Source organism: Equus asinus, chromosome 21, assembly GCF_041296235.1.
Source record: "Equus asinus isolate D_3611 breed Donkey chromosome 21, EquAss-T2T_v2, whole genome shotgun sequence".
NCBI classification, from domain to species: domain Eukaryota; kingdom Metazoa; phylum Chordata; class Mammalia; order Perissodactyla; family Equidae; genus Equus; species Equus asinus.
In genome coordinates, this window is record NC_091810.1 from 19,534,605 (window position 1) to 19,557,687 (window position 23,083).

Here is a 23,083-nt window from a genome sequence, read left to right on the forward strand (position 1 = left end):
ATGAACAATGTGCCTTCTCACAGAGAGCCCTCCTTCAGCCAGATTTCCACAGAAATACTGTTCCAGGAAGAAAGGGTCTGACCCGAGGGATTAACTTGCTGAGGGATGTTCTCGGGTAACCCACCGATCGTTTTCTCAACATGTCTTCATTGATGGGTATGTATGATAGGAAAGATGATGGGCAAGCAGATAAGGACTATGATCCACAAGGCGCCTTCTAGGCACTCACAGCTGAACTGGGAGACTGAGCACCATCACACCACACGTGAGGTCTGCGGTCATGCGGCAGAGGTTCAGAACAGGGAATTCTCAGTGGCCGAGAGGGTCAGAGAAGGCTTCGCTGGAGAGGCCAAGATTTAGAATTCTCATCACACCAGTTAGGGTTCAAAGGAGTTACTTTCCTTCCCCGGCACAGCACACACACACACCACGTACACACAGACACACAACATGCATACATGCACATGCACGCACAGTTTGTCTAAGCGAATTGAGGAGACACGTGAGCTTGATCTGGAAAACTTAAAAGATGGAGGTTGGGGGCCAGCCTGGTGGCGCAGCAGTTAAGTTCGCACGTTCCACTTCAGCAGCCCGGGGTTCACAGTTTTGGATCCCGGGTGCAGACCTACGCACTGCTCAACAAGCCGTGCTGTGGCAGGCGTCCCACATATAAAATAGAGGAAGATGGGCACGGATGTTAGCTCAGGGCCAGTCTTCCTCAGCAAAAGGAGGAGGATTGGCAACAGATGTTACCTCAGGGATAATCTTCCTCAAAAAAAAGGAAGATGGAGGTTGAGTGGATGAGAAAATATTTTCACAAGATGGTCCTGGGGTGAGGCTTGTCAACATGAGAAAACAGACGCAGATGTACAATACTCAACCGTTTTCAAAGTATCCCGCCTGTGAATTATTCGCACAGTCCCATGAGGTCAGCACCTGGGGAAACTAAGTCTCAGAGACACACAGGCCACACCGGTAGGAGGTGGTAAAACTCAGAAGCCGGCACTCACGAGTGCAGTTCAGAGTGCTTTCTAACAGTTGAACATGTTTTTTTCTCTCCCTCCACCCACCATGGGACACAGGAATGAAGCATAGGCTGAGAAGTGGCCCAAAATGACGCAGGCTGGACGAAGTATGCAAGAGTTATGAGGAGAAGCTGGCGTCCTGACACAACACCCTAGTACAGCCTCGTGAATGTCCCAGGTCATCCCACACACCCTGCCGTTCCTGCATCTGGACAGCATAGCTGAATGCAAGAAGGCTAGGGGTCAAGTTTGCCGGCAGAAAATTATTGCTCAAACGACTTAGTCTTCGTGCCTGAGAGCGTCACTGATGCCCTCCTGAGCCAGAGGCCCAAGCAGAGACAGAAATCATGTGGTCGGGGGAGTAACCGGGGAGGTGGTGGGGAGGGAGTGGACTGGATGTGTTTATGGCTCGTTTCCACCCTGACCAGTGAGGTCACCTGGGCTGGGATCCGCATCGAGATAAATGCAGCAGAGCTGGAAAATTCCCAGGATGCTGAAACTCAGGACCCAGCTCCCGGAGGTGGGAGTGGGAGCTGGACAGGTCATCGTGGGCAGGAAACCTTCCTCCAGTGTCCTAGGCCTGCTCTCAGGACAGAGAAACTGGCCATGGGGACGTTTATGTCTTATCTTTCTTACTCCCCCTTCCATCCTCCTCTACTTAATAATGCCTGTGGAGTGCCCATGGGCAGCATCCTGGGCTTTCTGAAGTACACGCAGATACAACACTGGCCCTGCCTTCAAGACCCTTGGCTGCTTGGGGAGACTGGGAAGTTTGTAAAACAGTGGTTTCCGAAACTCACTCTGTGATGGTTAATTTTATGTCAACTTGGCTGGGCCGCGGTGCCCAGATATGTGGTCAAATGTTACTCTAGATGTTCCTATGAGGGTGTTTTTGGATGAGAGTAACGTTTAAACCAATGGACTTTGAGTAAAGCAGCCTGCTCTGTCTAATGTGGGTGGGCCTCGTCCAATCAGTTGAAGGCCCAAATAGAAGCAAAAATTGACTTCCCCTGAGGAAGAAGGAATTCTGAAGCAGACAGCTTTCAGACTTAAACTGAAGCATCTGCTCTTCTCTGGCTCTCCAGCCTGCAGCTCCACCGTGTAGATTTTGGACCTGCCAGCCTCCATAATTACCTGAGCCTGTTCCTTAAGATAAATCTATATCTATGCCTATGTCTATATCTATATATCTTCTGGATAACCCTGACTAATACACCCTCCAATGTCCCATCCCCCACTCCCCCGGGTCCATGACTACAGCATCTCTTGCCTGAACCCCTCAAGGGTCTCCTAATGCCAGTATCTCTTTTCCCATCTTCCTTGTGGCCACCAAGGGTCTCTCTGTAAAGCCTGTGACTGAGCACGTCCTTCTGCTTACAATCCTTCCATGGGCATCGTCTTCCCCCCACTGTCTCCCGAACCTTAGGCCTCCCAGCACTGCCTTCATGATTTGTGGTCTATCAGACTTTCTCCTGGCTGAAACCAACAGGAATGAAGTATAACTGGGAAAGAACTAACTTCCCCACCATGTTATTCAGTATCTCTCAATACAAAATCCACACCTTGAATGCCATCAGAGAAAGTATTCCGTCCCACATTTGGGGGAATGTTGGTTTACAGGATAAAATCCATTCTTCTTGGCATTGCTTTCTAGCTACTCTCCCAGCCACATGGAATAGTTAGTTCCCCAAACGCCAGGTACGCCTGGAACACCTCTGAGAAGAATGCCTCTTCTCTTTGCTTCCTGGAGAACTCGTTCTTGAGCCTCAAAATCCGGCTGCCTTCTTTGTGGCAACTGTCCACCAGGTGCTTGCCCGCACTGTGCCAGGCCCGTGTTGGCATTTGTCATTGTCACACTGCAAATATGTGAGTGCTTGTCTCCCCAGAGGTTAGAGGTCAAGGGGTGGGAGCACGTTTTATTCCTGTGAGGACTCTTCAAGGGGACCCCTCAGGAAATAGCATCTCTCTCCCCTGCCTGACCTCTGCACATGCTGAGGAATAAAACAAAAGAGAAGAAATGGAGAACAAACGGTCCACTTTTTTTATTTTTCAGATGATGGCTAAATGAGAACTTAGCTTTTGCGTGAGACCAAATGGTCCTGCTCAGTGAATCCAGAATTCGGCAGTCTGACCTGCCCTGCACAGGCCACTCGGGACCGGGCAGGCTCCCCTGTGACGGGAAGAGCCTGGCCCTGGAGAAGGCACCCAGGAACCTGCTCCCTGAAGCAGCTCCCCTCCAGGGGAAAGGGGGGCAGGCCGGGCCCTGCAGGCCGGGTGGTCTTCTTCCCGATGTTACCCATCAGGGGCGCCCCCTCCTCATCCCACCACAGAGTCGGGCAGATGTGTTTCACCCCCTAGAATCAAGCTCACAGATGGCGAATTCAAATTCCAGAAAACCAGAGGAATGAGATCTCAGAGATGAGCTCTCTTGACCAGCCCTCTCATTTTACAACGGGGAAACTGAGGCCCAGGGAGAAGTTCAAGTTCACCTAATCCACCTGAGCGGTCTGTAACTTTAATCTGTAATTTGTGTGACAGATACTATTAATTAATATTATTAAAAACAAGACAAAAGGCCCAAAATGGAGTCACTTATGCTAAGCCCCACATCACCAAATGGAAACTTGACTTAATTACAGTTTCGGCTCTCCCAGAAATGGAAGCTTAAACCAGTCAATCAGGAACCGCCTGTCAGCATGAGTCAGGTAAGTGGCCTGACGGACCCCTGCCCCCCGTCAAGGGAAGTGACCCCGCAATAAGCAACCTGCTTTTCTTCCTAGCATGACTTCCTTGTTCCCACTCCCCTCTGTGTATAAGAGTCTTTCATTTTGTACAGCTCCTCAGGGCTCCTTTCTGCCTGCTAGATTGGATGCTGCCTGACTCATGAATTGTTAAATAAAGCCAGTAAAATTTTACAATTTATTCAGTGAATTTTCTTTTTTAACACTATTACGGCACAACTCCCAAGGGCAAGAAAAAGACAACTCTTGCCTCTCTCCCCTTCCCAGCGTTACCGGAATTCCCAGGCCCATCCTGGAATGCCCGCTCACCTTGAACCCTGGGACCAGGGCGGAGGTGATGGTCTGCCCCTGGGATGTCTTGGCAAAGGGCTGTAATTGTGGATTCAGGAAACCCGGTCCTGGGCTAACTCAATTCTCTCCACATAATTAAAAGAGGTAGAAATGAAACGTCAGGAGGAAACATGCACTTGATAAAACTTAAAGAGCCCTGTCCATTTTTGAATCCTCACTTTGCTTTCCTGCCTTAATTCTTGGCCACTGTAAATTATTTCAAAAAACGATTTTAGAAGAGAAAAGGAGCCAGGAGTGAAAGAAGCGCCTTTAACATTCCCCCTTCCTTTGGCATCATTTAGGATTTTAATTTTCAAGCATGACAAGGAGGCAGAAATGGCTTCGGGCGGCAGAGGAGCAGCATCACGTTAAAATGAAGACAGATTTCTCTTTTTCCTTGAGGTCTTCTCCTAAAAAGTGCCTAAAGAATGAAGACCTCCCCCGGTGCTGATTAGAACAGAAGGCATTTCTAATTCCTCACGAATGGGAAGAGGAACTATCCCAAAGCAAGGACTAACTTGATTCGACGCTCAATCCACTACTTCAAGCTCCTGGGAGAAAAAAAAAAGCGCTGAAATTAACCTGTTGTTTGGGAAATATCCCCGAAATGCTTTTGTAACTTCATCACCAACTACTCAGGGGGAAATACTGCTCTTTAAGCCTCCCTTTTGCCCGAGAGTCCAGAGCTTCTAAACCAAGAAAGGAAGAAAGCAAGCGGGTTATTTACGAGCGCCTCCCTCTCGCAGTTTTAAGCCGCTGTGCACCGAGCCTGCTTGTCACCGCTCCGGGCCATCGCCCGGCGAGGCGACCGGCTCTGCGGGGCCCGGCGCGGCCGGCCTTCCGCGTCCCCTAGCGGACGCGAGAGGTGGTGCGGCCCCGGCCACTCGCCGCAGAAAAGCGGGCCACCAGGAGACAGCGCCGCGTCCGCACGCTGTCGGTTGCACAACCTCAGCAGCACCCCTGCTCGCCTTGTGTCCCCATCCAGCGACCAGTCAGGCTGTGAGCGAGGGGAGTCCAGCCACCAAGGCTCCAGAGTTGGAGACCTCAGCATAGTAGACTGGGTGCCGCCTGGGGCCACCCCGACCTGGGCCGGGAGCACACGCGTCTTTGCAACCGTCCGCGACGGTGCAACTTCCCCAGGGAGCCGAGTTTAGGTCAGCCTGCGGGGCTCGGTGCAGGGAGCTGGGTCCTGCGCGGGGGTGGACGGCATGGCTGGGGCTGGTGGAGCCCCTGGGAGACGGTGGGGGGCCTCGCGCTCGTGGTTCCTGGAGGCGCGATTGGTGCTCCGAGAGACTGTAGAGTGGCTGCTCAGGAACAAGATGCGGAGCCCTTGACTGTCGGGGCCAAGACGTGCGTCGGGGCTGCTGGGCTGGGGAGGACCCCCGCGGGAAGATACTGGGAACAGCGGTCGAGGTCGGCCTCCAGGAGGGACCGCCGGACTGGGGTTCCAGGAGAGCAGCTGTTGTGGAAGTTCGGGGTGGGGGGCAGCTATGCATTTTAGAAACAGGAGGTTGGAGGGCGATGACCCTGGGCTAGGGTTTCCCAGGCAAGTGGCTGTTTGGGGATCTCCGGAGGAAGTAGCTGGAGTAAGGTTTACTAGGAGAGGTGGCTGGTTTGGAGGCCTCGCGGGAGGTGGCTGTGCTGAGGGTCCGGGGGGCGGAGAGTTACTTTGGGGATGCCTGGGGGAGGTGTCTGGCTTAGGAGTCCCAGTCCCGGAGGAAAGTGGCCGATTATGACCCTCCCCTCTCCTTCAGTGGAAGCGACTGAGTATCTCGAGGAACCGGCGGTCCGGGAGATTCCCGCTCATTTCCAGCGGCTCTGAAGGAGGTACCTCAAACGGGGCTTTCCGGGGTGGCGGCTGAGCCCCTAGTCCTAAAAGATTTGGGGTTCCTGGGAAGGGGACCACAGAGCCGCACGTGCGTCGGGAGAGAAACGCCAGGTCTTCTCAGGACCCTCGGGGTTTGTTTCAGGGCCCGACCCCGCAGGTCCGTCCGCGGAGTCGCCGGGAGTGTAACCCGAGGAGCCCCGCCCCGCCGCGCCCCGCCTTAAAGGTTCTCCGAGGCCAGGGGCGCACAGCGGCGGCCGCGGTCATGGAGGGCGCGCTCGCGGCCAACTGGAGCGCCGAGGCGGCCAACGGGAGCGCGGCGCCGCCGGGGGCCGAGGGCAACCGCACCGCCGGGCCGCCGCAGCGCAACGAGGCCCTGGCGCGCGTGGAGGTGGCCGTGCTGTGCCTCATCCTCTTCCTGGCGCTGAGCGGCAACGCGTGTGTGCTGCTGGCGCTGCGCACCACGCGCCACAAGCACTCGCGCCTCTTCTTCTTCATGAAGCACTTGAGCATCGCCGATCTGGTGGTGGCCGTGTTTCAGGTGCTGCCGCAGCTGCTGTGGGACATCACCTTCCGCTTCTACGGGCCCGACCTGCTGTGCCGCCTGGTCAAGTACCTGCAGGTGGTGGGCATGTTCGCCTCCACCTACCTGCTGCTGCTCATGTCCCTCGACCGCTGCCTGGCCATCTGCCAGCCGCTGCGCGTGCTGCGCCGCCGCGTGGACCGCCTGGCCGTGCTCGCCACGTGGCTGGGCTGCCTGGTGGCCAGCGCACCGCAGGTGCACATCTTCTCGCTGCGCGAGGTGGCCGACGGCGTCTTTGACTGCTGGGCTGTCTTCATCCAGCCCTGGGGGCCCAAGGCCTACGTCACGTGGATCACGCTGTCCGTCTACATCGTGCCGGTCATCGTGCTCGCCGCCTGCTACGGCCTCATCAGCTTCAAGATCTGGCAGAACTTGCGGCTCAAGACGGCGGCGGCGGCCGCTGAGGGGCCCGAGGGCGCGTCGGCGGGCAGCGGGGGGCACGCGGCTATGGCCCGCGTCAGCAGCGTCAAGCTCATCTCCAAGGCCAAGATCCGCACGGTCAAGATGACCTTCATCATCGTGCTGGCCTTCATCGTGTGCTGGACGCCATTCTTCTTCGTGCAGATGTGGAGCGTCTGGGACCCCAACGCGCCCAAGGAAGGTAGTGCTGGCGGGGAACCCCCGAGGAGGGAGGGGGCGGGGAGACGCCCGGGTCCTGCTGCCGCCGCACGTCCGCGGATCTGGGGGCCTTCCGGGGGAGAAGCGGGCTTTGGAGTCCTGCAGGGCTGGGTTTGAGTCTTGGCTCCATCATCCCCCGGCTAAGTGATTTTGAGCGTCGCCTCCCTGAGCCTCCAATTCCTCTTGTAAAGTGGCAATAACGATAAAAGTACCAGTTCTCACCAGGCAGTAGGGGAACGAAATGAGAAAACGCACGGAAAGTCTTAGCACAGTCCTTGGGCTACATGGGGTGTGTGATTCTTTACTATGGACGGGAAACAAGTTCAAGTGACTCGCCGTCTCCGTGGTTCGCGAGTAGTGGGGGTACCTTTCGAACCCGGGCCCCAGCTCAGCTCCTTCCGCTTGAAGTTCAAGTCGGCCTGAACCCGCGGGGTCTGGTTTGGATAGGGGCAGCGGGAGGTGGGCGATTCCATTGTCTAACCAAGAGCTGAGAAGGTGCTGGGAGGGGCGCCCTGGGGATGTGAAGACAGTCCCCGAACCGCTCGCCTAGTGGAGAGGTGAGTGCCCCAGGGGGTGGCGGGCAGGCGCGGGGGCTGGGGGTGCCCCGGGACCGGAGACGTCGCTCCTGCTGAGGGGGTGGGGGGTAGGGGCCGGTAAGGGAAGGGAGGCGAGACGCAAACTTTCCGCTTTGCCCCGGGAGGCTGGGGGATTTCTGTGGGCGGGGGACGCTGCCTCCAGATGGAAGGACTGCGGAATCAGGGTGAGGATGGCCAGGGGCCAGTTGTCAGAGTCGGGAGACCAGGAGAAGAGGACAGAAGGGGCGATCTGTGAGGAGGGAGCTTGAGGGAGCAGAGAGCACCTTGGGCTCCGGCGCTTGCGGCCAGCCCGGGGCTGGGAGCTCCAGGCCGATGCGCCTCCATTGCCCACAATTCCAGCAGCTCGTTTGCAAAGAGCGGGAGGGCTGATCCGCGGTGGTGAATGACGGACACCTCTGGGTTGCCGCGAGCACAGAGCACTGCAGTGGGGTGCAAGCGACTCGGATGCTTGTAAGAAAAGGCCAGGGGTTTGCTTTCCCCGTCCTGCCCCGAGACAGCACAAATCTCCCTTTATGGATGTCATCGCTACTGCTCCCAACAGTCTCAACCACCACCGTCCCCTGGAGGCTGAAATCGCCTTCGTTCAGCTGGGTAACTTTGCTTTGCTCTCTTCCAGAAACCACAGACTCCTGGCTTTATCCTGCCCTCCCAATTAGCCTAGTATTTGCCTTAGTGGCCTGGGCGATTATCATTCAACATTTATTGAGCACCTGTGGTGTGCTGGCCCTGGTGGGGTCATTCGGCGTGAGGATCGCTGTGAAGACTCAAGGATAGCCAGCCTGGCTTCCTGGTGCAGCCACTAGTCACACCTTGCAGGGGGGGCGGTTCAGGGGTTCAGAGAGGGTAAGGCACTTGCTCTAGATCACACAGCAAATTGGAGGCTGCCTAGAGCTGGGGTTTCCTGCCCTGCCTACTCTCCCCCACAGCTGTTTCTTCCTGCTCCATCAGGCCACACCTGTTTCCTGGGCAGGATCCTAAGAGATACTGGACCAGGTATTGAGGTGCTCAAACGCCAGCCCTTGAGGAAGTGAGACCGACACCCCCTTAGAGCAGATACTGGGGGGACCTGGGATGTAGTTCTCCATCCGGCCCTTACTAGTTGTGGGACTTTGGGTGAGGGGTCCCCTTCTCCCCCTTGACCCTCTATGCCATACTTCTAGAACGAGGACATCAGAGTGTTCAGCTCATCCATCGTGCAGCTCTTCTGACTCCTTGCCCCCTGCTATCCCCACGCCCCTCCCATTCATTTTTCTCTGGTGATTTTTCTCCCTCCTCCCTTCCCCCACCCCTCCTCGTATGACTTCCTGTTGTCCACCCCCTTGTCTGCTCTCCTCCTTCTCACTTTGCTCCCTAAAGAACAAAGAATGAGCACCTATGATCAACTCACACGGTGTAATCACCGAGTGAAGTTTTGATCTTTTCCACGCTTTAAAAGTACATCAAACATTGATTTTTACGTCTTAAAAATAAGACACAGGAAGAGAGTGAGCGAGAGGCAGCTCCCACCTAAAGTGGGGCCCAAGGCCTTTGGGTACGTGTGGCTTTCCCAGGGTGAGAGGATTTCCCGGGTGAGGGTTTGTGGAGACTGGCTCCTGCTCGGGTTCTGGGAGCGGGGAAAGAGCCTCGGGTCCCATATTCCCTTTGCTTCTTTCCCAGTGAGAGGAAAAGGTGGGTGTCGCTTGAACACCCAGGTCACCTGGTTCTCCTGGGCGTTCTGTCCTGAGTGTTCTGAGTGCAAATGCAGACATAAGGGGCCTTGTGACCCACTGCTGGCAGCACCCTCCTCCCCCTCGTGCTGCCAGGAGCTGTGCCCAGTCCACGTGAGAGGCCCATCGAGCATAGAGGACATGGGCTCGGGCCACCAGCCTCGCCAAGTCATGCCTCAGGGCTGTGGGGGTCCAAGCGGACGTGGGCTCAGCCAGAACACACACCCTGTGCCTGCTTGGCATTAATTTGGATAATTGCAAGAAGCAGCCTGGGCCATCAGAAACAATGGTGTTTACGATCACCCAGGAGACATGACTCAATCTAGAGGCTAGGAAGGAAGAAAAGAGAGACATGCTCCAGCGACTGAGAGGGTTTGATCATCGAAGTGGAATTAATGCATAGCCCTGGCTTTCCTCTCCCAGAGAAGGGGAATTCACGAGAGATGCAAAATTTCTAGATCAGGGCCCCTTGCTCTGCTCATCTCCTGTGGAGCAGAGCCTGGAAGTTCAAGGAGCCCTTTGGGAACAGCGTGACATTCTTCAGGGAAGCCCAGGGGCAGACAGGCTCAGGTAGAGGCAAGATTGGGGCAGCCGTGCGGTCTGTTCCTGCCTGTAGCTTCCTCGTGAAACCTCTGGAGGACAAGGAGCTACTTAGCCACGGGCTACAGATCTGGGCTGATGTGTGGATGGAGGAGTCTCCTTGCCTTGGCTAGTGGCCTCGTGGCCCCCCCTGGACTCCGAGTCCCTGCCTCCATTAAGGTTCCCTCTCTCTGACGTTCTCTCGAAAGCCACATGCTCCTTTTCCATCTCTCTCCTTGACCGACCTCTTTCGCCCGCACAGCTGCACTCATTAAGCGCCGCCTTATGGGTTTAGAGCTCACCTTGATCCAGAACACTTGGAGGTGGGGCACAGAGATTCAGCTACTGTGGCACGATAAAGGGGCTGTAAGGAAAGGGATGAGGGGAAAGGATAGGGAAATTAGAATATTATCGTAACAGTGATAACAAAGGCACTGGGTGCAGAGGTGAGCCGCACGTGGGGCTTCCTTTTCATCAGAGCCAAAGAGGAAAGCTCTCGATTTATTTCCATTGTTCAGAAGAAAAAACAATGAGAGAAGAGAAGGGGAAGACGAGGTCGTGGTAATTTAAGGAGCTCCCCCTCCGGAGCAGCCCCAAGCCGCTGAGCCTGGTTTGGTGGGACTGGAGACCGAGGGCAGACGCCCTGGCAGGTTTTGACGAGCCCCGAACGTATCCTTCAGAACCAGAGTCCGCAGCCACAGCCTCGGCACCAGCCTCCCCTGGAACTCGGTGGGATTCGCTTTGCTGCTGGTCCCAAGGACTCTGACCCTGGGGTGCTTCTGAGGGAGCAGGTGAGGATGACATGGTGTGACCTGTGGCACCTAGGGGCCATGTGACTAATGTCACTCTTCCCCTCCCCCGTCCCCTTCTGCTTGTTAAAAGTTCTGTTTGCATTCTTGGGTTGACTTTGAGCATCTTGGCAGTTATTCCTGAGGGAGGAGGTGGACATTTTTCTCTCGAGAGCCTGGGTGGCGGGGGATGAGGTAGAAGGGAAGCCTGCTGGACAATGGGCAGTGTGTCTGGGGAGGTGAGTGTATGGAGGGGAAACTCGTTAAGCCAGGGAGGCAGATGAGCCTTGTCAGAACAGGGACGCCACCTCTCTTGTTCACTGGCATGTGCCCGGGCCTAGCCCAGGGCCGGGCACCCATTAGGAGCTCAACCAATGCTTGTTGAACAAATACATGGGATCTGGTGAAGAAGTGAGCACCCCATCACAGGGGGCAATCAAACATCTGTGGGGGTGTTGTAGCAGGAGGAAGGTTGAAACACATTGCAGGCCTAGTTTTAAGTATTTCCTCATCTGAAAATGAGCTCCCCAGTCCCTCCCAGTTTCTTTGGAACTATGGCCCCTCCAGTGTGGTCTACCCACTTTGCCTTTCCAAGGACCCCATGCCCAAGGTTTGGGCGGGCCGGGTACCTTGGAGGGGCCTGCTCTTCTGGTGACCCATTGATATGGAGAGCTGTGGGGGCAGGTGCACCTGAGAAGATTGAGCAGACGTTCTTGGCCAGGAAAAGCTCTCAAGCTTGGCCTTTCTGGGTATAAATTGCAATTAGGCCGACAGTTAACCAACCACCGTACTCTTGTCTGATTGAGCAATTGGGAGTTCTTTTATGTTCTTGGCTCATGTAATGTTTTCCCGTTGAGTTTCTGCCCCAAGGTGACTTTACTTTTTTTGTCCCCACCCAAAGTTTTGGTTAATAACAGCACAAAAAAATCTGTTGAGTGAGGCTTTGCTACATGCTTTTCCCCATCTGATGGATATCTGGCTGGGTGGGGAGGTGGGACAAGGGGTGTGGGGAGGCCTTGGGTCTGGAGGAGAGCAGCGTGGAAAAGGCCTGCCCCTGGCGGCGTCCTGCTCCCTGGGAGGCGGGGCTGGGCCTGGGCTGTCTGTCAGCTGCCTGAGGGGCTGACCCCACCACCTTGCACTGGAAACTGTTGGAAGTGGAGGGAACCCCGCAAGCTCTCTCCCAGGGGCTGGGGCCGGGTGGGGGCTGAACTGTGCTCTGGCAGGCCCCCAACATCAAGCCCCGGGGAGATGTACTGGGAGGTGGTGAGAGTTCCCGTCACAGACTGGTCTCCTTGCCATCTGTGTGGTTTGGGACAAGTTTGTGGGCCTCTGTCCTTTCCATCTGAGCAATGGGCTAGCACCTGAGGGTGGAATACAGCCCCGCTCTGGGCTCAGCTTCAGGGAGGTGATGGGTTGCACCATCACCACTGCTTGTCGAGCGCCCAGCCGTCTCTCCTCCTCACCCAGCACAGCCAGGTCAGGGGGCGTTCTCCCTGCTTACAGATGAGGAAACTGAGTCTCAGAGAGGCGTGACCTGCTCAAGAGCCCTGTTGAGTGAGTGGTGGAGCTGGGATTTGAACCCAGGTCGTCTCCTGCCAGAGACTGCCCTCCTGCACGGCCCCTCACCAGGCCGACATTTTCAAGGTGACCTGCCCCTCTCGACATCGGAATCTCCTGGGCACTTGTTAAGAAGCTGGTTCCTGACCCCACCCCAGGGCCTTGCACCCTCTCTGTGGCCTAAACATCCCCACTCCTGGGCTCTCTTTCCCACAACACCCGGCATGCAGCCACCCGGCTTCCCGTCTGCTGATGGCACTGCCCCCTCAGTACTCTGGGTCCTGTGTCCCTTGACTCTCGCCCGCCCCCTTGGAGTTCTCTGATCCACCATCCCCTGCCCCCTGCCTCTCATGTCGATCCCTTCCTTTTTCATCACCTCCTTCCTGGTTTGAGCAGAGCTTCCTCGGCCTCAGCACTAGTGGCATTTGGGGCCAGGAAATCGTTGTTTTGAGTGTGGTGGGGGGAGGGCTGTCCATCCTGTGTGCTGTAGGATGTTTAACAGCATCCCTGGCTTCTGCCCACTAGATGCCTCTAGCACCCCCCTCAGCTGTGACCACAAAACTGTCTCCAGACACTGCCCAACGTCCCTGAAGGGGCAAAGTCGAGCCTGGTTGAGAAGTGCTGGTCTAGACCCGTGGTGTAGGCCTGGCCCCCACCACATACAACAGATGCGTCACCCTTGTCACCTCTTCCCTGGGCTCTGGCCATTCTGCCTGGTGCACCCCAGCCAGGCCTGAAGACTGCCACTTCCCACTGCATCCTTTTGCTTTGCAGCCATGCTGACACTGTTCCCACCACAGGAATGCCCACCCCAGGCTCCTCCGTGGGCACCATCCTTCAAATCCAAGTCCAGTGTGTGGGCTGCTCTGTGCAGACCCTCAGGGGTCTGTGAGAATGATGCTTCCGGGAGCTGTGCAGGGCACAACCTGAACAGCTGGACATGGCAGCCTCTTCCATGCCCACTTTCCTGAAGCCGTCCCTGTTCCCCCAGCTGGAGGTCTCCTTTCTCCTCTGACCGCCAATGCATTCGTTCTACAAGCAGTTACCCAGTGCCTCCCGAGGGTCCTGTCCACACAGCCGCTGCTTTGATCTGTCAATCCTCCAGCAAAGAGAGTTTGCAAGGAGCCCTCCTAGTCCCTGGCCCACCCGCCCGCCCTCCTGTGGCCAACAGGTGGCATATGCACCAACGTGGGACAGTCAAGCCAAGGCTGGGCACAGAGTTCTGGGTACACCCACAGACCTCAGGGAGGACACCCCCAGTTTCTGCCAGTCTGGCATTGGCGTCTTACGTCCCAAGGTGTAGCCAGATGGAGTGACCTGGGCAGTTGACCCAACCTGCCTCGAGCTCACTTTCCTGGGGTTAAGAATGGGGTTTAGGTTGTGGGGAGGGTGGAGTGTGCTGGGGGCACAGTGCCTAACACAGAGTAAGCGCTCAATAAATGTTGGCTTTAAAAAAAGAGGGAGCAATGTCGAGACGTGCCAGGGTCCTGGGGTAAGTCAGTGCAGTGGAGGAGCAACATTTTAGCAGAGGGCGCAGTTTCAGGTGAGGGGTGGTGGCGAGCCCAGGGTGCTGGCAATAGGAGTGGTGGGAGGTAAAGAGGAATTAGGGCCTCTCCTGGAGGAGGCATCAAGAGGCAAGGTGGGAGGTCCTAGCCCTGGGTGTTGGCAACCCAGGGGGACCCTTGTATGAGGGGTGGGCAGGACCGGGGTGTGACCTGGTCGTTTCCAGCGTCCCAGCCCCTGATTCCTGGCCACTGAGGAACAGCCTCTGCCAGGCCTCCTGTGTGCTCCGCCAGGAGCTGGCACTCCTGGTTCCAGGTGCTCCAGGACCACGGGCCTCTGCCCTCCACAGCCCATGCTCGCACCGTAACGGTCACTCTTGCTCATTCTGTTTCTCTCTCTTTCTCCCCGCCTGACCTTGGTATCTGAGTGCGGACTTAATTTTCCTAGAGGGAATTTCATTTGGGTCCAGTCATCTTGTTAGGAGCCCATCTCCTCCCGTTAAGCAGGGAAATTGTCTCTCTGCCTTTCCAGTGTGCTGGTGGCGCTGGCTGATTTATCAGGACTTCCTGTCTGCTAATTTCATGCTTCAGTTCAATTGGATCCCTTATTGAACTGTTTCTATTTTCCAGTCTCTGCTAGCAGCCAAGGACAGAGCCACAAAGGGGACACAGTCCCCAGCCACAGATTGTAAACATAAATTAAAATAATAGGAAGGAATGATGCTGTAAGAGAGAGATTTATTTATCAAGTACTGTGAGTGCCCCAGGAGGCATTAGTTGATTCCCTCTCCCTGCGGAAAAAATCAGGAGGGTGTCAGAGAGGAAGCAACATTTGAAAAGGGTTTTGAAGGATGAGTAGGAGCTGGCTATGCAAAGAAGCAGATGCACATTCCATGTTGAGATTATTGGCAGTTATTTTATTATCTTTCCTCCTCCTGGACGGATACTTCTCAAACTTCAATGTGCACACAAATCATGTGGAGGGATCTTGTTAAAATGTGGATTCTGATTCAGTGGGTCTGGGTGGGCGCCCGAGAGTCTGCATTTTTAACAAGCATCCAGGTGCGGCCTGTGCAGTGCCCATGCAGCTGGCCCACTGACTACCCTTGGAGCAGGAAGTCTTTAATATCTTATCTCTTTTACCAAAACGTGCAGTTTGCCTTTATCCGTATGGCCCAGATTGGCTGCAGGGCCCTCTTGTTCCCCACAGGGTAGAGAAGGGCTGGTCGTTCGCAAAAAGGCCCCAGCTCGTCTGCTTCCAGAATGTGGTTGTTCCTTAGGAGCACGACACGGCATCAGGGTTGAGTAGTGCCATAATAGGAGCCCATCTCAAGCTCTGTAGCCCACACATTTGGCTCCTAATCCTGACCATAATTATGATACATGGGGCAGTCACACGTCTGATTTTTAGAACAATGCCAATGTTGTAAAATTGTGGTCTTTTCAAAGAAGGCGCTCTGTAATACATGTTAGTATTCAATCTTTATATAAGTGTACATTCAAAAATCATTTTAAAAAGGCCTTCCATAGACCACAACTCCCAAATTCCTACACAGCTCTGTAGGAATAAAGGACTTAGGCTGGAATTCCTGAGCCCCAGGGAAGCAGGCCTGATTGGGGTGGTGAGGGGGTGGGGTGGGCCTTGAACCAGTGATGATTTCTTGAGGGAGGGCCTCCTATAGCTGTTGATTTGGTTCAGATGAAAGATGTCAGGCGGCCATAAGTCTTTGAATTGCATGTGAAACGCACTAGTTGCCTCGGGAACAACACAGCCCGAGAGACCATGGCCAGCTGCCCATCAGCTGTTCTGGGCTAATTTGGGCCTTCGGTGACGGGGACGGGGACAGGCAGAGGGAGTGCCGGGAAATCCGAACGGGGAGTTCTTGGGGCTTGAGTAAAGCAGGCCCGTGGGTGGACAGCATGCTCAGGGCATACCGTCCTCGTCCTCGGGTGGCCCTCGGCCACCCACCCCTCCATGAATCACCGTGCTGTGTGGAAATGGAGCCTTGTTTCTGTCTCCAGGGGGTAAAATTGCCCAGCGGGGGATGTTTGCTTTTGACTTGTGGCCATTTCTGCTTATGTCTCTGCTTCGCCCGTAGGAGGCCCCACTGGAAGATGACCCCTCGTCCCCAGCCCCAGCCTCGGGCCCGCCAGCGCCTCTCCTAAATGCTGCCACGCCCCGTTTAATAGCATGTCTGTCTTGTACTTCTCTCTTTCCCATCTGAGTTTGTAAATCCCTGAGGGCAGGTCCCCAGGGACAGCTCAGTGGCTGGCACCGAGTCGAGGAAAGGATGCGGGAACATCTGATCGTCATCTCCTGCTCCTCCTCCCAGAATGCCCTGCACTCGAGGCCAGGCAGGTGTGAGGGTTGATCCCTGGACCAGGGCCTCTGCCCGCCCACGCTGCTTGGCAAGGACCAGGGGGAGCAGTGTGCTCCCACGCCGGCCTCCGTCCTGGGGGAAAGGTGTTACTTCTGTGGGAGGCGAGTGGAGGAGGCATGACCAGAACTGGCTCTCCCAGCGGAGACCCTGAGATCCTGCTCCCTCCCGGGGTGGCAGCCACCTTCCCTTCTGGGTTTCCTACGTCACTGACAGAGTAAGTTTTTCCAAACTGGACTCTTTAGAGTTCCTTTGGTGTCACGTAATCCAATCCCAGGGCTCTGGGCTTTGTTTTGTCTTTTTTAACTTTTGAAGTCATGAAAAAAAGGGGCAAAGGACCATTTCTGTAATCAACCTGGGATCAGGAGTCCCTATACCTTGGTCTTTAAAAAATTATACAGTTGATCATATCTCATATCCATTAATAATAATAATCGAATAAACATTTTCCCATTCACAAAGACCTTTTATGCTACTTTTTCCCCCAATTTTCTCAAAGTCCTTTTGAGTGTCACCTCCATTTTACAGTAAAGGATATTAAGCCTCAGATAGTAGATGTGACTCAGAGAATGATTAGGTGGGAGGGGGATTCAGACCCCAGGAGTTTGCCTCTGAATCCTGTGTTCCTGGCTCCTCCCTCCCCGCTCTGAGCCGGGGCTCCCAGGTCACCTCCCTGAATGGCTCTGTTGCCCGCCTGGCCTCAGAGGAGGAGCTGGCTGCAGAGCATACCTTCCTGCGAGGAGTCGGGTGGACTGTGACTTCCAGGTCCTCCTTTTCTCCACACTGACTTCATGGTCACTCCGCTTTGTGGAAAGTATGGCGGGGGCCAGTCTCACAGGGAGCTTGGGAGCTGGGATGGCCCTTCGGAGAAGCCTGAATGAAGGCAAACGGTCAGATCTTTGCACATTTGCGTGGAGCAGTCATGAGACATGGGCTCCCCTGGGACGGGGTGTTACCCTCTGGCCAAAGTGATGCCCTGGGAGGAATGCAGCCGTGAGCCTTCGCCCCCGGCTCTCTGGCCAGTGGGGCTGGGGGACGAGCACCGGAATCCTAGAGCTGGGCCTGAGCGTGGGCACCAGCATCTGAGCAAAGCTGCCGGCTCAGCTTGAGGCAGTGTCCCCCAACTCACCTTTCCAGTCAGTGTCTGCTGGGCAGCTACCCAGGGGTGGCTGTGTTTTGAAAGAAGACAATCAATAAGGTAAGGATTTCAGTGTAGAAGGAGACCAGGAGGGTGGCATGAACCATGAATACAGGTGAGCAGGGAGGAGAGTGGACGATTTTACAGAGTAGAGAGACAGCAGCCTCTCCCAGCTGGGATGTCCAGGCTCGGCTGTGAGCTAATTCAGGATCTTAGCCCTGAAATCTGCAGGGCAAGATCAGATATTGCCAGCACCCCAAGGAAGACGGAATGAGACAAGAGCGTTCCTATCCGATGCTCTGTGATTGTTTCAGTCACCTTGACTTTGTGGAACCCAGGCATCCTCCTTGCCCTCCCCAAAGATGGCCCATCCTTTCAGTCTTAAACCCATCAGGAAATTTCAAGCTGGGTGAGAGGGCAGACCAGTTCCAAAGGCTACACTGGTGGTGGGGCCTTGTGAGCCAGCACAAGAATCTACATAGAAGCTGAACCCTTGGCCATGCACTCTGGCTCAAGAGCCACACTGGACAGACACTGCCAAATGGCTGTGCAGCTTCCAGAAGCTCAGCCAGTGGGTCCTGTGTCCTCTGCCCCACTCTAGGCTGCCTCAGATTCCGGGACACAGCCCCGCCCAGGGAGCAGCCTCTCTCCATTGGTTCAAACGTGTTGGTGCTAACTATGTTATTGATAAGAAAAGTGACATTTACAGAGCACGTGCACATCATTGTGGTAATAACAATAGCTAAGCTTGATTAACTGTTTACTGTTGTTGACTGCTGGAAATCGTGGTGAGCACTTGGCATCCCATCTAATTGAACTTTGCAATGATTCTGTCAAGAAGCTCTTTCTGTTTTTCCCATTTCACACTTGGAGAAACCGAGGTTCAGGGACTTGGCCTAGAACACACAGGTGCAAAGTGGCAGAGCCAGGATTTGTGCCAGGTCTGGGTAACTCGGAAGCAGAGGCACCATCCAGTTCTGCTCCTGGTGGTGTGGGCCGCAGTGGGCTGAGCTGGCCCTGCGGTCGGCCCCTCCCCTTTCTGAGCCCTTTCCCACCACGTTTTAGCGTCTGCGCCTCCTACAGCATCTAGATCAAGGACTGACCAACTTTTTGTGTAAAAGGCCAGGCAGTAAATATTATAAGCTTGTGGGACATGAGGTCTCTGTAACAGCTGCTCAACTTTGCCTTTGTGGTGCAAAAGCTGCCGTAGAAAATATGTGAATGAATGGGCATGGTTGTGTTCCAGTAAAACTTTATTGATAAACACAAGCAGCAGGCAGGCTTTGGCCCGTGGGCTGTAGTTTGCTGGCCCCTGGCCTAGACCAGGAGACATTTCTGCCCAGAAGGAGGGTGATCTGATAGGAGGCAATGCATTTTCCCTCCCACGTGCACTTGGATTTTAAAAGCCTGTTGCTGGGGAGTGGGCAACGCTTAGCCTCCGAGGAGGCCTCCATCTGTTTGGGGAACAGGAACTTGCTCTCCAACTCTGTCCCTCTTGGTGTGATGGCCCAGCCAGCCTGTGTCCTTTCTTTGGGACTGAGAAGATTGCGTCAGCCAACCGACACGTGGGAATGCTGACCTCGTTTTAAATGGAATCAGACTTCACTACTTTCAGGTGGGAACACAGGGTGACTTGCTGTGTGTCCTTGGGGAAGGCGCTTCCCTTCTCTGAGCTCCACTTTCCTCATCTATGACATGGGGATAAGGCTGCTTTGAAAACTGTACTGTTCTGTGTAAGCTTGAGGGGTGAGTCTGATGGTCAACGTTGCTGCATTGTCGCGTGCTCCCTTGGAAACATCACCGTGAAATGCAGGGACGGTGTTTTCCATGCTTTGTGCTGTTCCTGTTCTTCTGCAGCCCTGTGAAGCCTTTCCAGCCACCAGAAAGGGCGATGTTGTGGCCTAACCAAGATCCAGTAAGTGCCGATAGCCGGTGAGGTGCAGTAAGTCACTCACCCGCTCAGAAACCATCAATGGCTCCCCACTGCCTATAGATTAAAGTTCAGACTCAGCCTGGATTCAAGGTCCTCCCCAGCCTGGCTCTTTCCAGTCTCTTCTGTGAAACTCTGCTCCCCAACTCTGGCAGTGCCTGGATGCTCTTGGACTTTCTCACTTATGTGCCTGTATTCCTGTTGCTTCCTTCCTCTGAGACCCCCTCCAGAGCCCATTTTTTACTTCCAAAGAGCTCTCCTCCATGCTGATGGCTTGAAATTCTACCAGTGGGGACTCATGTCTTTGAATGATTACGAGATTGCCAAATTTTAAAAAGTCCGGGTGTGCCCTTAGCATTTGGCAACTTGACACGAGCGGGTTCAGCTTAGCGAGTCATCCATCCGCCAGGAACCAGGCTGGTCATTCGAGTCTGTGGCCACCAGGTGGGGAAGAGGTGCTGGCTGTCATCCAAACTCCTCCCACCCAGGCTGGCCGCTTGGAGGTAGAAAAAGTCATGTGGCTGCTCAGGACTACATTAACCGTTTACTTTTTTGTTTTTGATGGTCTTTAGGTTTGTTTGTTCATTTTTTTTAAACAGGATAAATAAGTTAAAAGATCCAAATGTAAAGAGTGAGGCGAGAAGCTTAAAAGACCAGCTAAGCTTCTGCACAGTAACTCTGGACAGCTGGGGAGAGGTGGTCCCTTTCTGTCCCAGCGTGAGCTTCATTCTCGAATCTTCCTTTGCCCCATTTTCTAGCTTTATACACCTGTAGTCTGCCCTTTGTGTCTGGTAGTTGACTTCTCGTGCCTTTTTTAATTTAGACTTTTGTAAGATTTTGCCTCTTTCATTTTAGATGTTTAATGATGATGTCGAAGACATTCTATTTTTAATTTTGGTGATATTTCACTAGAATTTCTAAACTTAAATTCGTCTTCTTCTTACCCATCCAAATCAAAGCAAGTGTTTATTTTCATTCCCTTTTATAGAAAGTGAGGAATGCTGTGGCATTGGCTTTTTTTCCTTTCACTTTTCTGTTGTTTACTATTTTAGTCTGAGAATTGGGTTCCCCTCTCTGTTGTTTACTATTTTAGTCTGAGAATTGGGTTCCCCTCCTTGGCTTTCTAAACATTCTCTTTTGCACGATTTTTGGGTGTTGGTCTGTTGTAGCGTGCTTTGCTTTCAACAGGTGCACAAGTAACTAGGGCAGAGGTTCGAAGACTTGCATGTGCGTCAGAATCCCCGGGAGGGCTTGTTGCAACGGACTGCTGAGCCTCGCCCCCAGGAGTCTGAGGCAGAGTTCTGGGGTCGGACCTGAGGACTGGCATTTCTAACAAGCTCCCAGGTGTTCCAGGGACCCCACTCTGGGAACCACTGAATCCTCTTCCACACAACCTCCCTCCTCCCTTTGGTGCACACAGACTTCGCTGACGGACACCTCTGTGCTCTGCATCCATGGTGGCGTCTGGATCTTGCAACTCCAGCGGCCCTGTGAGAAATCTTTTCCTGAATTTAACTCTCGAATTCTGGAGTTATTTTTTGAAAACTTTTCGCTGAAAAGACTGAAGACTAGTGGATTTCCCCAGCCTCATAAGGGTAAGGCTGGGGACAGAATTCTTGGGTCCCTCGTCTGCCGCGCAGGTTTCTCACGGGGCAGCCTGTCCTGCTCTGTTGGAGGGAGAAGTCTACCATTTGTCAGGTTTACGTCCATGGAAAGAAACCCAGATTTTCCCTCCCCTCTACTTGGAAGCACTTAGGAATTTTTCTCCCTCCTTGAAGCTTAAATTTGTAACAAGCAATGTCTCAAAGGTGATTTCTGATCATTAATTCTGCCTGAACTCAGTAAACCCTCAGTATAACAGCTTCGACACAGTTCTTGTGTGTCTTGTTGTCGTGCCGAAGCTGTGCTCCCAGGGGCAGCTTCGCAGAAATGCTCTTAGCGTTCTCGCCTGTGAAGACAGCATACACTTTCTTGCCACCAAGCCTTTGCCTGGGCTATTCCTTCTGCCTGCACACTCTTCCTCGCTTCTCTGCCTGGGAAACAGAAGCATCCTCCAGCGTCAGCTCCAGTGCTGGCTTCCCTGGGGCTGGCCATGATTAGCTCTCAGAGCTGTACCCTCCTCAGTGTACCCACCTGACTCACCTCGTGCCCATCTCATGGTTCTGCTCATTTTGTTTTTGTGTCCCAGTGCCTTGCCTGGTGCCTGGCACATGGTTGTGACGGCAGCCACCATGTATGGGCACTTACTGTGTACCAGGCACCCTTTAATCCTTGAAGCATTCCCGCGAGGTTTGGGTGCTCTTGTTATCCCCATTAAAGGTTAGGAAACGACAGTTTCTTGGGGAGTTAAAGTCATTTGTGGCTCTCAGGGCTAGAATACAAACTAGGTCTGGCAGCTTCCGGACTCTGCTCTTCGACACTCTGAATAGTAGGCACTCAACACTTGCTGGGTGAGTGATGAATGAACAGGTGGCCATGATAAGTACAGCTCCTGCTGGTGGAGGCACGCCCTGGGTGAGCTTTTGAGGGGAGAAAGGACAGGGAGCATCCCAGGGCTGGGCTGAGCCTGGGAAGGCTCGGGGGCCAGGCTGAGTGCGCGGCCAGAGCAAGGATATGGAAGGAAGACCGACTTTGTCTTTTTAGTACTCCGTCTTGTGGCCCTGCACCGGGCACCTGGAAAAGGCTGGGCTCAGGAAATGATGGTTAATGCTCCAGCAGTGATGCTCTCTTCTCCTTTCTCCCTGCACCCCTGCCCTCCTTCCAGCCTCGGCTTTCATCATAGCCATGCTCCTGGCCAGCCTCAACAGCTGCTGCAACCCCTGGATCTACATGCTGTTCACGGGCCACCTCTTCCACGAACTCGTGCAGCGCTTCTTCTGCTGCTCCTCCGGCTACCTGAAGGGCAGCCGGCCCGGGGAGACGAGCGCCAGCAAGAAGAGCAACTCGTCCACCTTTGTCCTGAGCGGGCACAGCTCCAGCCAGAAGAGCTGCTTGCAGCCAGCCACTGTGTGACCAGCCTGGGTCAGGACTGCCTCCCTGGGCTGGGGTTGTGCTGACACAGACAGTCCGCCCCTCAGTGGCCATGTATGTATGTGTATAAGGTACCTTGCAGTTTGTACCCCTCCACACCTGGGGTGGCTTGAGCGGGGTGGGGGATTCTGACCTGGGAGGGGGCAGTGGCCTCTACGGTGAAAGGTGATAGGGTGACTCATCGTCAGACCACCCCTGGGCCTCCCCTGGGCTCCCACAGGCACTCCTGCTACCCTGGCCCCACTGCTGCCCCTAGTGGGTGGGTTGCTTTTTTTTTTTTTTTTCCTGAACCTCTAATTTCACTCCAGTACATTTTTACTCCTTTATTCTGGGATCTTGTGAAAGGTGGTAAGTAAAGGATTGGTGACCAGTTGGGCATGGAAGCCTAGTGTTCTGAGCGTGGAGTCAGGAGTGGGAATGGGACCTCAGAGGGGGAGGGTGGTGCTAATGTCCTCCTGACCTCAGGGGGCCTCTGCCTTTGAGGGGACTGAACCTGGGTGCCAGCTTGTCAGAAGGGGCCCTAGGAGCAGGGGCTTCCGTTATGAGACCATTTGGCACAGGCAGCCGACTAAAACTTGGGTTGAAAATGTCTAGGAAGCTAATATTTCAGAAGCAATTGGTGAAGAAAAAGAAATGAAAGGCATCCAAATTGGAAAAGAAGTAAAATTCTCTGCAGATGACACGATTTTGTATATAGAAAATTCTGAGGAATTCGTGTATACACGTGCGCACACACAAACCCATTAGAACTAATAAA

At 54.3% G+C, this 23,083-nt stretch overlaps 1 protein-coding gene across 3 annotated transcripts; it reads left to right on the forward strand.

The window, feature by feature from the left end:
• The first annotated feature begins 1,091 nt into the window (after positions 1-1,091).
• On the forward strand, positions 1,092-23,083 carry OXTR (oxytocin receptor). Of its 3 annotated transcripts, XR_011496318.1 has the most exons (5): positions 1,092-5,250; positions 5,851-5,923; positions 6,067-7,105; positions 10,575-10,794; positions 22,061-22,185. XR_011496318.1 is itself a non-coding variant. In XM_070492575.1 (4 exons), exons 3-4 carry the CDS (start codon positions 6,187-6,189, stop codon positions 22,306-22,308), a joined length of 1,167 nt encoding a protein of 388 aa, XP_070348676.1. In that variant the 5' UTR covers positions 2,284-5,250; positions 5,851-5,923; positions 6,067-6,186; the 3' UTR covers positions 22,309-23,083. The 3 variants fall into 3 exon arrangements, 2 of the variants coding, with proteins under 2 accessions (XP_070348676.1, XP_014713416.2); XM_070492575.1 differs by lacking the exon at positions 10,575-10,794 and having other exon boundaries at positions 2,284-5,250; positions 22,061-23,083; XM_014857930.3 differs by lacking the exon at positions 10,575-10,794 and having other exon boundaries at positions 2,284-5,250; positions 5,851-7,105; positions 22,061-23,083.

Bases quoted from the DNA above. Each gene is read 5' to 3' on its own strand.
- OXTR (XM_014857930.3), top strand. From the start codon at position 6,187: ATGGAGGGCGCGCTCGCGGCCAACTGGAGCGCCGAGGCGGCCAACGGG. The intron at 7,106-22,060 runs GTAGTGCTGGCG...CCCTCCTTCCAG, and splicing joins CCCCAACGCGCCCAAGGAAG to CCTCGGCTTTCATCATAGCC.